The 15,717-nt window shown below is 42.6% G+C and overlaps 1 protein-coding gene across 1 annotated transcript; it reads right to left on the bottom strand.

The window, feature by feature from the left end:
- Positions 1–1,069: 1,069 nt before the first annotated feature.
- Positions 1,070–15,517, bottom strand: LOC134443757 (carbohydrate sulfotransferase 10-like). The gene is made up of 6 exons (XM_063193366.1): positions 15,420–15,517; positions 5,856–5,995; positions 4,196–4,287; positions 3,283–3,517; positions 2,835–2,940; positions 1,070–1,874 (listed from the first exon to the last, which is right to left on the bottom strand). Exons 1-6 carry the CDS (start codon positions 15,431–15,433, stop codon positions 1,307–1,309), a joined length of 1,155 nt encoding a protein of 384 aa, XP_063049436.1. The 5' UTR covers positions 15,434–15,517; the 3' UTR covers positions 1,070–1,306.
- Positions 15,518–15,717: the final 200 nt, after the last annotated feature.

Below are 15,717 nucleotides of genomic sequence, written 5' to 3' on the forward strand. Positions count from 1 at the left end.
GATTGTAAAGTGGAGCTTGAAATCCAATAACAAACAAGTTTGTCTTCACATCCATGACATATAGGTTATCTTCTAAGTTTCACACTATTGACATTCATCCTTTTCATAGTTTATGTGACTTGGACTTGACTTGGACTCTAATCTTTTTGGACTCGGTCTTGTCTCGGACTCGAACCTCTTTGGACTCGGACTTGACTAGTACTGGTCTTGGACTTGTCTTGGACTCTACAAAGGTGGACTTGACTACAGCCCTGCTCCAATACATACAGTGCACTGTTTTCATTGTCATGTAGGGATTATGACAAATCCTGGGCCATAAATTGTCCTAACTTTTCCATGTCTACAACAGCAGCTTTAGGGGAAATTTCATTGAATAATATGATGCATTTAAGATCAATTATTTTGCGCAGAGATGAATCATTTCATTTTATATGCATTCTTAACAAAAAAAGGACACTTGACTTGATGCCTGCGCCATACGTATGACATGAGTGTCATAACCGCTTCGTAACGCAGTCATGGACATGTCATCCACATAATATCAATGGCATAAACATTGCATGACTCTTGCCATTGAGTGACATTCGATTGTGTCAAACAATGTCAACTTTTCATGAACATGACATTGAGAAAATGTTAATGACTCATCTATGACTTTATAATTACACTGTTATGACACACATTGTGTGAATGTATAGTGTCCTACCCTCATATGTAAACCTTTGCTAGTCTGTTTCTCCCTTAATATTAGTGTCAGATTCAAACCAATGCAGTTCTGGGGTGCTACCTTGCTACTAAAAAGGCACACCAAGTATGATTGAAATCCGGGTCGGTCGGGTCCCAAAGTGTCTGATTTCACGTGAAATGACCCTTATGTTGCTAGGCAATTAACTTAATAAATGGCTGGCAAAAATGTAATTTTCAGCACACAAGGGCGATTGGGTAGATGTGCGAAGGGCCGTGCGCCGCTAAGAAAAAAGGTCGATTTGATGGTCAAAATGTCCAGGATTTTTGTCAGAGTGAGGTGGCAACCCTACCACCTGTACCTCATGCTAAGATGGATGCTACATTAGCCTAATGGGAGGCAGAGGGCTGCCATCCCGGGTTCAGAGAGTAAAAGTCCTGCCACATATTCAGTCCAAACGATTCCCTAAAAGCCCACTGATCCATACAGTAGGTACTTCAGGAAGTTAAGCTAGAGTGCAGGCAGAATAGAGAAATGCACGCCGGGCCATATCAATTTCTCAATTCAGTTAATCCGCCTCTGATAGAAGGTGCTTTCTCTAGCGCTCCTTGTAACGCCAACTCAGTCAAGCAGGAAGTCAGGCCGTGGGTAGCCAAAAAGCTCAAAGTCCCCCATGAAGTGCTCGTAGAGGCGGCCGATGTCCCGCTTGCTGATGCCGGAGAAGTAGCTCTCCACTTTGGTGCGGTTGTAGCGCGTGATGCCCGGCGGGATGGTGGGGTAGGACACCAGGTTGTCGATGCCAGCCGCCTTGAGGATGTAGGGCGCATCGCGATCCAGCGTCTCGTGGTGGCCCACTGCGTCGTAATTGATGTCGCACGGGGCGCACAGCTTCACGTACGTTATCCAGTGGATCACATACTGCCTGAACTTTTTGTTCAGTTGCTTTTGGCCAACGGAGTCGCCCAGGTAGCGCATAAAGTCCTCGAAGCGCAGTCCTCGGGCGTGTCGGGGGGCGCTCGAGTCCTCAGTGTCCTGGCGCATCTTGCGGTACTTGCGGATGATGGCGGGCGCAATGTCATGCTTGTACCAGGGTTCAGAGCGCGGGTTCTTCACAAACTTGTCCTTGTAGGCGGAAATGATGCGCTCGAAAGGGTCACGTACGATGAAGAATTTGAAGTAATTGTCCAGTCTGTTTCGAAGAACAACAAAAGGCAAATTAGTTCAATGTCATGTAGTTTACAGACATACAGTATGTCTCAGAAGTTAGCACACCCCTCACATAGGACAACATGAAAGAAATGTCATATCGACACAGTGATTAGTGACCTGTTAACAACATATACACTGCATAACCGCTTACATTTGTTGTTCACTCACAAAAAAATCAAAATACAGCCATGTAACAAAAAGTGTGTTCACCCCAGGTTAAAATCCTGTAGAGTGTCGGAGAAGGCCCGAATCGTCTCAAAATGAAAAGGGATTAAAAGGGAGGTCATTGGTGTGCAATTCTTTACATTGAACTTTTACATTTTGAGTCTGCATCTGGCTAAAATAGATGGGTGTGAGATTTGAATGAAATCCTATGGAGAGTATCATGATTTGCTTCAGTAGTCACAGTGCATGTTGACATTGATATTTCCAATGTTGACGGCATTCATGCATCCCCAAACCATGTCAGTCCCACTACCATGCTTGACTAGCCAGATAACACTTTAAAAAAAACTCACTTGTTTACCACCACACAAGCTTGACACCATCTAACACACATTTGTTTATCTTGGGTTCAAGCGAGATGATCAGACCAAGGATATGGATCACTGGAACCATATCGTGGTCTGACAAGACCAAGATGAACAAATTTGCTTTTTTTGTGAGTGAACAACAAAATTAAGCGGTTATATATGTTGTTAACAGGTCACTAGTCATTGTGTCAAAGTGATTTTTTTTTTTAATGTTGTCCTATGAAAAGATATACTTGCATATCTGCAAAAATGTGAGGGGTGTACTCACTTCTGTGACATACTGTACCATTATACCATGATTATATGCTTAATATACCAATATACTCAATATAGCAATATGATGCATTAACTTAGAGAAAAAAACTAAATGTCAAGGTGTCAAAGAAATCAAGGTGATTTTCATAGACCTTTCTTTGATCTCGTTCTCCTTTAAGGATGAAAGGCGTGGCAAGCCATTCTTCTTATGATTATGGACCAATGGTTCTGGAATGTCCTCCACTTTGGAGTATTTCCCTACAGAGGAAAACAATACAAAAAAAGAGTGTCACACTTTTTGGTTAGCGTACAATAGTACTGAACCAATAACAAATCTTACAATATCTTACAATATACACAATTTTAATGAGCAATTCCTTCCTTCTCCAGTGCACTGCATTTGTCTTGTGGGCTTTGCATCCGTGTCAGGAGCTTTCGCATTCATGCGGAGTTGTGGCCCTCCTCAGTCCCGGCAGGTACCATGGACACAGATGCAACATAGTGCACTGCCAACCCCCTGGTGCTGAGTCACTACACGTCATGCATCAAGCACAGACAGACACAGACACAGCTAAGGGTCACACAGTCACAGACACTCACCATTGAGAACAATGAGGACCTTCTTCCACTGCGTGTTGCCAACCTTGGGGGTCTGGCAGAAGAGGATCTTATGCTTGTCGCAGACGAAGATGCGGTCCAGGAGGAACTTATTGATGGGCGTGTGGGTGTAGTTTCGTAGGGAGCTGTTCTTGCAGACGGCGGCCAGCATGTCCAGGCGCTTCTCCACCACTGAGTGCCAGTCCGACGGGACGGTGGATAAGACTGCTGCAGTCGACTGGAGATGGAGGAAAAAACGTGTACATGCATGCGTGCACACCCGCCCGCACACGCACAATTGTTTTATACATGATGAAAACCAACTTAATTACTGTAATTGCTTCATATATTTACACATCTCTTGCTTTTTCCTGATTAACTTTTTCTTAGAATGTTTCATTCCCAACTTGAAATGCCCTTGCGCATTGTTCAGACTCTGTCATGACTTTTTTTTTTTCAGATTTAAGAGTTAAGTTTTTGTTTTAAAATTAAAGTTATTTGATGGGAGATGATTTCCAGACTTTTACCATAGGCCTATGTGTATTAAACAGTAGTGCTATGAGTATTAATCAGGGATTAAAATACAAAAAAAATACTGAGCTTGAACTTTCTGGTGTTCATTTGTTTTTGAGAGTGTGGTGGAAAAAAACAGTTTATCACTGTGAGGCGGAGATCCGGTCTGGTACTGGAATACTTTAATCCCTGATTAATACAATATCTCCAAGAGTGGCAGCACGATTACCAAAACACTATTGACAATCTAGAGCATACAGCATTCATGTTTTAATGCTTATAATATTTTTTTATAATGCTTCCAACAATGTTTATACTAATTCAAGTGGCAAACAACACTTCACAGTGTACTTTTTAATCAACACAACGCAACAAAACAATATTTGACACGTAGGAGCCTTACCACATTGTTAGAATGCAATGCTGGTCTTTGAGGTTTCACTGTGTGGATGGTCAGCTCAGGCCAGGACCGTGACTCTGCCTTACTACTGTAGTCTGGAACACAGATCAACAACATGTACACGTCACCAACCTGTAAGTCTTTAAATGTGAGATTAAAATGTCAGTGGTTCATGTGGTCAGTGGTTCAGTGACCAGGTGAACGGCACTTCACACTGCAAGCATGGGGCATACGCAAAACATGTCCGAATGAATCCTTGGTCAGGTCGAAACGGTTAAAAAATCAAAGCGCCGTGTCAGCGGGGCGCAAGGATGGGCCCGCGAGAGAAAGCCCGGACAAGAGCGAGTTGTAACTTAGTACTGAAGTTTCTTTTCTGCACAGGTGTGAGCGTGCTCCCATTGAAATGTATGGACTGGGAAGGCAGGGACGGGATGCTGAATCTCGCCGATAGAACACGCATGTAGACGGTGTGAAAATGACAACTGAACACCCTGTGAACCTCTCGTGCGTGCGCTGCCCCCATCCCCCTGCCCGCTCTCACGAACTTTGTATGTGAATGTACGGTGACTGTGGTTTGTCAACCTCTATGCCAGCTGTGAGCTGCCTGTTTCTCTATCTGCCCTCATGTTTCCTAAAAATGGGAATATAGCATGTCATCATTATACTGTAAGTTCAACTGATGTCACTAACAGAAGTCATGCTTTCACAATGCACCTCAACACACTACTTTGAAGACATGGGGGCATGGTGGTGTTGTAGTTGCAACATTATTGTGACAACATATCATAAAAAATATGGGCCTTCTGAAAAAGTGCAGTGTGTTAAGTCAGCACTGTCTCACTTAAACATGGCGTAGTGATATTGTTTTATAGCACGGTTATAACAAAAACGCCTTTTGAAAAACCTTCTAATGTCCATGTTACTCTCACTGTACCTGATTCTTTGAAAATCCATACTAACACTGGCGCTAATGTACATGTTATCTACTAGGGGTGGGTATTGGCAAAGGGTTCACGATTCGATGCGCATCACGATACACATGCCACGATGCGATTCTATCACGATGCATTGCGATTCATGTACTACTGTGATGCATTGCGATATTTACTTCAGTAAATGTGTAAAATACAGCTTATTTGTCAGTTGCTGTGTAGCTTTCATTCGGTTCATTCTATTTAAGCATTTTATCATCTGGGAGAGAGCTTACATCACAACAGAAATATTACCTACTCTCTACTGAACAAAATCAACCCGTGGCAAATAGAATTTTATTGTTATCAAATAATGATTTGTCATGAATCCATGCAGTATATTGAGAAAATAAGTATCATGATACCTTGTCATGAATCGATGCATTGTATCGTGAGAGTAAGTATCGCGATGCATCGATATGACGATTATTTTGCACACCCCTATTATCTACTCACCATCCATAGGGAAATGCAGCAATGTGAAATATAAATCTTATAGTGATCTAATGGGGTAGATGACAAATGGACAAATGCTGCCTTAGGCCAAAATGTCTATATCTGTTCTGTATCAGTATGCCACATTAAATCACTATAAGATTTAAGAAATGTCAGTTTATTATGACATCCAATTAAATCACTATAATTAGATTCGTCTTCAGGATTGTGCTGCTGCCGCTGTCTGTGTCACTCACCATCCGGCACCCGCAGGTTGTAGTTGATGAATCGGCTGGCTACCATGAGCAGCATGAGGACCCAGCCACAGGCACCCACTAGCAGCCAGTGCCGACGCTTTATCTCCCAATGCACCAGCCGAGGGCCATCTTCACAACACCTGCACCAGGGAGAGGGAAACAGGAGAAGGGAGGACCAACACCGTTTTTTTAACCAGTAAGCGTACACCTGCCGTCGGCGGGAGAAAGCCCTGTCGGTGGTTACAAATCAATGAGCTTTCTCCACCACCATGTCCACACCACCTATACCGCTCGAGAGACACTTGCTATGGGTAATCAGGGCACATTAGACACCCCACTCTGCCAGGCCCCACTAACACTGCACAGGGCTGAGCTGATACAACCAAGCCCGCCCAGATACCACATTCCATGGGCACTAGGCAACAATAGACACCCCCACAGTACCTGGCCCACACATAGGCTAATGGCCAGATGCAGCCGGGGTTTGCAGCTGCAGGTGTAACACCTAGCTGCAGCTCCCACCTGACGGCAAGTGATAACACCCGCAGACAGGTTTCAATTAACAATCAATGAGACCAGACACCCTACGGACGGGTTTCAATTAACAATCAGACAGCCACGGGTGGCTTTGGCTGCAACATTCAATCAGCATGCAGTTCTGTACTTCACAGGTGCAGCTTGTGATTGAAGCTGAAGTGTAAAAGCATACACGCTGCCCAACATTCGCCATATTTTTTGGCGTTGTTCCTCAGAACAAGTTGACGAATTTCTGCATAATGTCACAAAATTCTCGGAAAAGAATATGCAACACGGCTGAGGCGAGCGCTGAACCAACAGGATTCATCGACGGGGAAGAAACAGATATCGAATGAGAGCCTGACAGCAGCGACGAGACAGACGCCACCGTTTTGAATTCATCCCTGGAGGAATGCAGCGTTTCTGAGTAAGTCCCATGGACAGCGCTTCTGTGTATTACTGAGTGCTGATACGAGTCAGCCAGGGCCAAGAGCTCCTCGGTCAGGGTAACATGTTTTGAAAGTCTCTGTGCTTTGTTTTCTATTACAGACATGAATACATACCCCCAGGGAAGAGGATTGGGGGGAGAGGAGTAGGCCGGCCGCGGGGTAGGCCTCCTGGACATGGCAGGGCTAGAGGAGGCAGGGGCACAGGCACAATCAGAGGAAGAGGAGTAGGCCGCCCCACCAGTGTTAATTTCGTCAACCATGACTATGACTAAAATATTTCGTCAATGCCCTTTTTGGATTTTCGTCATTTAGACTAAGACTAAGACTAAATTGGGAAGGCAATGACTAAAATATGACTAAGACTAAAATTGATTTTCGTCATTGTGACTAAGACTAAGACTAAATTTTAAAAAGCTGACGAAATTAACACTGGTGTTAAATAAAATAGAGAAAAAGAGAACCAATGTGTGAAGAAGGTTTATTCTGTACAGTGTGATATATGTTAAAAAAGAGAAGCAGTGTGCGGAGAAGGTTTATTCTGTACAGTCAATGGTATATGTTAAAAAGAGAAGCAGTGTGTGGAGAAGTTCTATTATGTACAGTGTTGACTAAAATGACTAAAATGACTAAAAATTGACGAAGACTAAAATTGATTTTCGTCATTTAGACTAAGACTAAGACTAAATTGGGAAGGCAAGGACTAAAATATGATTATGACTAATATTGATTTTCGTCATTGTGACTAAGACTACGTCTAAATCAAAAAATGCTGACAAAATTAACACTGCGCCCCACTGGAAGGCCAGGAGGAAGGGGGAGAGACTTGGCCCAAACTGAAGATGGGCGTGGATGGCAGGACACAGAGGTACAAGATATACTTCCACAACAACCAGTGTTTAGACCAACTCGTAGGCCTGGTCCGCAAGTTATTACTAGGGGAAATTATACCATCTTGGATCTCTTCCGCCTATTCATCTCCGATGCAGTTTTACAAACGGTCCTCAGAAACACAAACAAATTTGGGAGACGGAGGCATGCACATCTTTGGGAAGAACTGACCATGGCAGATATGTTCAGCTATCTATCTGTGATAATTTACATGGGTCTTGTTCACGCAACAGCTCTTACAGACTACTGGAGAAGGACAGAATTGTATAGCTTTCCATGGGCTGGGTCAACCATGTCTGGCCGTAAATTCAGATGAATCTCCACCAATGCAATGTCCATCTGTCTGACCCTGATGAGGACGAGCTCAATGCAGCTCAGAGAGGCAACCCTGAGTTTGACCTTCTTCTGAAGATTAAGCCCCTGTACACTGATATCCGGCAAAACTGCATGGCCAACTTCCAGCCAGGCCAGAACATTGCCATTGAAGAGCGCATGGTCGCCTCCCGTGCCAGGATAGGAATCCGGCAATACTGCAAAGATAAGCCATGGGGGTACAAATTGTTTGTGCTAGCAGACTCACAATCTGGGTACACCTGGGACTTCATGGTTTATGAGGGGGAAAACCAAGCTGGATCTGGAAAAGGGCTGAGCTACGATGTCATCATGGAGCTGGTGTCCTCTCCAGTTTTGGGAACTGGGTACAAGCTCTTTGTGAACAATTTTTATACAAGCCCAATGCTGTTCCAGAAACTGCTGGATGATAAGGGTCATTCTACGTTTCCAGTGCGCTTTTGGCAAACACAAAATGTCAATTATCAGTATTTTTTTCAAATAAATGACCTAGATGTTTACACAGTGTATATATTTAAGGTTCCAAACAAACAAATTGCCAAGCTTAATCTTAAATCATTTGATAAATACTCTTATGAAAGTGAACATTTGCTTGATTATTTTGTCAACAGTGTTATGGACAAATACTATGTCATTTCTAACATATATAAAAAATACTACAGAGTTGAAACAACATACGTTTGAAAGTGCTTAGCCTATGTCCCTTAACAATAATGTTGTCATTAATCTGTGCAACTGATATAGAAAATGTGATTGTTGAGCTTCATAAGTAGGATTTTATGATTCACTGTGATACAGACTGACACATTTTTCATTATAAATCCCTGTAACGTCTGATTTGAATTTAGTCACCCTCCTTACACAAGACTTCCCTCTCCAGAGATAATCCCTAGTGTCTGTTCATGGGATTTTTTCAACACATAAGGGATCAATAGCACAAAAACGCTTTCAAAACAGTCAACCGTGTTACTCAACTGTGTTACGGTCAACAGTGCAGGGGAACAAGTAGGCACTTTTTTAGGAGAAAAAACAGAGCAGACAAACCCATCTCCCTAGAACAAAAATTATTTTGTTTGTCTGTCAATATGGAGATGAATTGGCAAAAACATACTCCTCCTCAACTGTCATAGCTGATGCGTAACACCATTGATGGTAACACGTAGAGGTGTGTCGTTCATGAACGAGCCGGTTCTTTTGAACGGCTCCCTGAAGTGAACGATGGGAACCGGATCACAGCTGGGGGAGCCACTAGACCTTTATTTCGTTCATTTTTCATTCATTTTAAGCACGTGACCTCGACCAGAGTAATTAAATTTTGGAAAAAAAACACAATTGTTTAAGTCAAAGAGAGGCAAAAACGGTCTTTAGAAGCAGGAGAATAATCAGTTGTTGTTTGGACAATAGTACCTTGAGATGGAGTCAAAATATTACATTCTTAACACTGAATACATAATTTAAAAAAGAGCCAAAAGAGCCAGTTTTTTGAACGACTCTTTGAAAGGAACGAGCCACTAAGATCCGGATCCCGTCAAAGAGCCATAAATACCATCTCTAGTAACACGGCTTGACATTTCAGCCATTTTTATGGTGTTGTGCTAACTGAGGACCTCAGAAGTTCCACCACAACACCTTAATCAATGAATGCATTTGTATGCTTTATATGTGTTTTTCTACATGTGATTTCTAATTCAGATTCTTATGAATATGTTGATAACACAGTTGACAGGCAATTTTTCCGCTATGAGAACATGAAAAAGAATAAATTAAATTATGGAAGGATGGAGCTCAAAACTTACCAAAAAGTCTTCCCATATCCTGCCAAAGAGGTTATGACGTCATGTGATGTTATTCGTATGGCCTAAGACCAAACCATTACTGATTTATGGAGGGGGTTTCAGACCGTGACAAGGTTAACAAAGTTTTCGTGGACACACACAAAATGGCAAATTTCATGTATAATGGAAAGCACAGTGGTCTTTCTGACAGTTTTGACATATTGTGATGATTACTGTGAATCAACATTTGCAATCGTCTTGGGCAAAACAAGTTTCTTTGCATGCTAATACGAAGACTGAATCTGACATTTGGAAAACAGGACGGCATGAAAACGCAGAAAACCAGTATTAGATATTCATTCTTGCTGAGCTGAAATAATGCCATGTCTACACTTTCTGTATTATATGAAAGATAAATGTGTGCTAATGTCCAAAAAAATCACTGAATGCAGTTAACAGTTAGTGGAATTGGCAAATAAAATCCATGGACTTAAAAGCGCAGCCGAATCATAGAATTACCCATAACAAGATATGGGCATGTGGTACCATTCGCGAACACAGGATCGGTGTCCCCAAAGACAGATCTGGGACCATCACCACTCGGCACTCAAGGGGAACGATACGTTGGATACGGGAGGGGAGTCTGCATTCGCCAAGCCCACAGTGAATGCAGCACCATACAGCAGATGGCATATGGCATGTGGAACAAGTGCCGGTCCCTCCAGCAGTACAAGAGTATAATAGAAGTATGGGAGGCGTGGATCTCTCGGATGCTCTGATTGGTTACTACTCCATTCTGCACAATACGAGGAGGTGGTACAGATCTTTCTTTTACCACTTCATTGACATCGTCATAGTGAACACGTTCATCCTCCACAAAGACATGATGACAAACAGGGAGGCAAAGCCCTTGTCTCAGAAGGCCTTCTGAGCTAGGACCGGCAGCCTGAAAATGTGTGCTATAGATTGGCCTTGTGATGCGCTTGGTCTCGGTAGGATGCAAGACATCCACATTTTTCCTGTTTTTACGCGTTTTCAGTGGATCCGATGTGCTGGACTTTTAATAAGACTTGAGACAAATCTTTTTCTCTTGTTTCATCGGGAGAACTGCTTTCACATTGACATTTATTTGTATTAACATTCATTTTTTCCTTTTTTTTCAAGAAATGTGTTTTATTCCAAGCAGATTTGTAACAATACATAAGAGTGCTCTTTTGACTATTTATTGACACTCCAGACTCGTAGCTTTCAAACAAGAGCATGGGTGTTAGTGTAGTCCAAACTGGGATATAACTGCAACCCCTGGCGTAAAAGACGTAAAAAATGTATAAAATTTGTGTGATAGTTAAGTGGTTAAATCAACTTTTGCTTAACCAGGAAAGGTCCCGTTGAATCACAGTGACTCTTCTTCCAGAAGTCCTGGCCAAGAGGTTAGAAGTTTCAAAAGCCAAGGTTCAGCCAAGGTTCAAGTCCGGGTGGGAGGTTATCAGTCAAGGCCAACCCATCATCTTCCAAGTTTACAGCCGATCGCTATCCACGCTGCACCTGCACCACAGCATTCCTTACGAGAAAAACTGAAAAAATCAACTGTAAGCCTTGTGGTGCCATTACGAATGTGCTCCAACCGTTTCTCGGGCCATTTGTGAATTCCTTATGGGAAAAACAGAAAAAATCAACTGTAAGCCTCGTGGTGCCGTTACGAATAGCCTCGTTTCTTGTGGTTGGTTGACGAAAGGGGGAATTGACAATTCGGGTAGTTTGGTTCTGGGGGGAAGAATAATGCGGACGGACGTCAACAATCAAGCGTGAGTGAAGGCTAACTGGAAACAACGGTAATCAAACATTTCAAACAAGTGATTTAGGGTTAAGTTTAGGGTTAAGGTTAGGGTTAGGGTTAAGGTTAGGGTTAAGGTTAGGGACAATGTTGGAGGAAGGGAGAGATGGCATGAAGCTGACACAAGGACAGCGGTCCCCTCCCGGAATGCACACTGCTCGGGTGGTCGCTCTCTCTCGCCCTCTTTCTCACCCACTCTCAACGACAGCGCGCGTTGCCCAACCACGAAAAACGAGGCTATATCGTAGCGGCACCACGAAGCATACCGTTGATTTTCCGCGAGACTGGGCTCGCACACCACACTGCTCTACATGTCACACTTTGCTATACTGCACTACACCACACTGCACAACACCACATTCTACACTGCACTGCACTAGACCAAACTACAATGCCCTGTACCTCATCACACTGCATTACATTGCAGTACACTACACTACACGACACTATGCTGTACCACACCACACTACACTGCACTGTACTTCACCACTCCGCACCACCCCACACGAGACCACACTGCACTACACCAAACCACAATGCACTGCACACTACTGCCCTACAAAGGCAAAGGAACTGAGAAAAAGGCCTCAAACGTATTGACATTAGGTATTGCAATTACTGCAATTTCTTCAAGAAAGAAGCCACACCTTGCATATAGTGTCTTTAGCAATCTTGCCATTCATAAACACTACGTATGCAAGGTGCAGCCTCTTCGCTGAAAAAAAGGCCTCCCTCATCCCTCATCCCTCAGCCCTACCTCATCTCTCACACAATTGTTTCCTGTCTCCTCTCATACTATCCTGTGGCCAAAAGGCCAAAAAGGCCAAAAAGAAAAAAGAAAATGCAATATCAATTCAACACTTAGAAAGTCAATGTACACATCTTTCACAGGTACATGCGATCGCACATTCGAAATAGCCATGGAAGATCCATATCCATGCCCACCATGCTCCCATACACATTAACGACGGCATAATCTGATTGCCACACCTATGACAGGTATGAGATACAGTACAACGTGCACACGTGAGAGAGAGAGACCATTCTATCAGAGGTATACAGGGCCGCTGACAGCTTTGGCCGGGCCCAGGACAAAGTCATCTGAAAGACACCCCCACACACACACTCGATACTTGCAATGTCATGGGGAGCCAATTCTGCCCCACCCCCCAGCCGCCTCTGTTGGCCCGGGACAACTGACCTCTTTGTCCCCCTCTGTCGACTTCCCTGGTGGCATATGAGAGAATGTATTGGACACCTGCATACTCTCTCACACGCAACCATTGTTACAGCAGTCTTATCACTGTATAGACACAGTCACATATTTCAAAATGAAATGCAAAGAGACTGTCAGTCACTACACACACACACACACACACACACACACACACACACACACACACACACACACACACACACACACACACACACACACCGCCATCTTGCTTCTGCACTGAATCAATGTTTCCAATCAATCAGAGACATATAATTGCAACTAGGCCTATGTGTGCTTCCCAATGTGAAGGTACCAAAAGTAATTGGACAGACTAGCATTCATGCATCAAACTTCCACTGTGTTTAATATTGGTGGCAAAATACTCTCCAGTCAATTACAGCCTGAAATTTGTCTCATCTGTCCATATTTTTGATCCCTCCAAAAGAGGGCAGCACATACAAAAACTGTTGTAGTGTGTATTGTTTGTTTATATGTCTGGGCCTAACTGTATGTGGTTGTGAAATGCCATAATAATAGGCAGGTGTCTACATCGGATTGGGGAGTTGGACACACTGTGTATGCCTGATGTACATCAGAAGGCTTTCCAGGCAGGCTGACCTGACCAATTGGTAAGCCATTTATGACCACTGCCACAGACCCTCAGACTCAACATCGCCCCTGGCGTTACAATGGGTAAACACGACTTGTACAACTGTAATCAACCCTAGATCAGACAACCTTTTCAACTTAAAGGGACAGTTTGGTCAATTTCAACATGCAGTTGTATTGCTCACGCTACCCTTGACTTGTCAGTACCTGGTGATGCCACATTTTTCGGCTCAGCCCTTTCCGAGATATGAGCAATTCTAATGGGGGCAGCGTTTGTTTACATTTTTAAAAAATTAAACATAGGCCAACTCCAAATATTTTCCCAAAAGGTACTGCTGTTTGCTAGTTGTCTGCTGATGTTTTATAACCTTTTGGATGTTCTTGGGAATACATAAAAATGTTTTTTTGAAATGTAAACAAAGAGCTGCCCCCATTACAATGACCAGGATCTCGGAAACGGCTGAAGAAGAAGAAAAGAAAATCTCAGGCACTGACAAGTCCAGGGTAGTGTGAGCATTACAACTGCATGTTGAAATTGACCAAACTGTCCCTTTAAGTGTTCCTTGTTGCTTGTCCATAGTCTTGGTAGGTAACCTTGCTGCCACTCTTGGGCTATATAGGCCTATACTCACTGGAAGAAATGGGATCTTCCTGACAAAATTAGATTGTGTATTTTTTTTCTTTTAACATATTTAATACCTTATAACAGCCTGGAGGGGCACACCAGGGCTGTTTTGGGAGCCCAAGGCAAATGGAGGACTAAGGCCCTAATTACGTAGTTATTTTAGATTGATGGGTTAATAGACAATGTTTTGATATCTAAGGCTCTATTGAATTATATTAATTACTTAAGTAGGCTAAAGTTTGAGTACACAAGTTGGCTGCAACTATAAGTAGGCTTCAGTTATCATCTGCGACCCTGTCCTTGATCAAAAAGACATGTACTAGACATAATGTGCAACATTTCAGTTATTGATAAGATAGAATGTGGAGACGTACATTGATAATGTTAAGTTTATCAGGGCTCGACCACTGGCAGAAAACTGGGGGGAAAAGATTTGTCAATTAAAAAAGGTTTCTTGATTAAAAAAAAGGAATGGATTGATCCCTGTTGGGTTGACAGCTCATGCTGCAGGTGTAACACTGAATGCATGAATGAATAATGAATTCATACATAAATATGATTCATATTCCCAGTAGATTACAGCCAAGGTCCCCTTACACAGGACTTGCTACATTATTTTGTATGTGCACCACCTTTCACAAGTTGATGTAGTTTTTGCACCCTTACATTCATGAAGCTACAGCTGGAAACATAATGAATGCAGTGGAGTAATGTTTAAATGAGGCCATTTCAAAGAGCAGACTAAACCACAGTTCTTAAGGTGAACTGTGTAATTTTTTTATAGTTTATTTCCAGAAGTCATGCTGTCCATTCACAAATGTGACCTTTTCCATGAATATTTACCACCACCATCAAATTCTAAGTATTCATTTCATCTCCATTGTATGAATTTCCAGACATATAAATTTTTAGCTACAAAACGTACTCTACTTTGGTCATACTAGTAAATATTAGTTCATCATTTAGTACATATTCATGAAAAGGTCAAATTTGGCAACAGACAGCAGTTTCAATAGCATAGTTGCAAGCAATACCTACTCTGGCCATAATCTTACACAGTGGACCTTTAACTAATGGAAATGTTTGATTCTTTGTAAATGTTAGTTTTCTTACTTTGGTTATTAAATTTGTTCAATTATTGATTCTATTTTCCTGCAAACCCAATGCGGCTCCCATTTTGAAAACCTGACGCAGAGCAGCTAAAAAGGCTCTCTTGGTAGAATTTACTGGACACAAAAAAAGAATGTAGCCTACTGATCAGAAATCTCTGTTTCAAATGTGTATTCGAAAATCTTGCTCACCTGAAGTCTGGCATTCCCCAGCAATGCTGTTACTGAGACACTTAGCTCAACTCTTCTTATCACTTTCTGAAGTGGCAATAGCATGGGTTAGTTTTGTGTAATATACTAGGCAATCTTGTCGAGTGGCACAAATGAATGGATCAGTTACCCAAACAAGCATTCAATCTGACAAGCCACTCCTTTTACAGAGAGGAGGGTGGGAAAACTAGAACCACAGCTCATCAAAAGAATGCATGCACTGTCACAGTCTGTCTCGTGAATCATAAATGGTATTGAACTGACTGATTCAGTGGTCAGT

This window comes from Engraulis encrasicolus, unplaced genomic scaffold, assembly GCF_034702125.1.
Source record: "Engraulis encrasicolus isolate BLACKSEA-1 unplaced genomic scaffold, IST_EnEncr_1.0 scaffold_369_np1212, whole genome shotgun sequence".
NCBI classification, from domain to species: Eukaryota; Metazoa; Chordata; class Actinopteri; order Clupeiformes; family Engraulidae; genus Engraulis; species Engraulis encrasicolus.

Bases quoted from the DNA above. Each gene is read 5' to 3' on its own strand.
- LOC134443757 (XM_063193366.1), bottom strand. The intron at 3,518-4,195 runs GTAAGGCTCCTA...CTCCATCTCCAG, and splicing joins CATTGCATTCTAACAATGTG to TCGACTGCAGCAGTCTTATC. The intron at 2,941-3,282 runs GTGAGTGTCTGT...TTTCCTCTGTAG, and splicing joins GGTCCTCATTGTTCTCAATG to GGAAATACTCCAAAGTGGAG.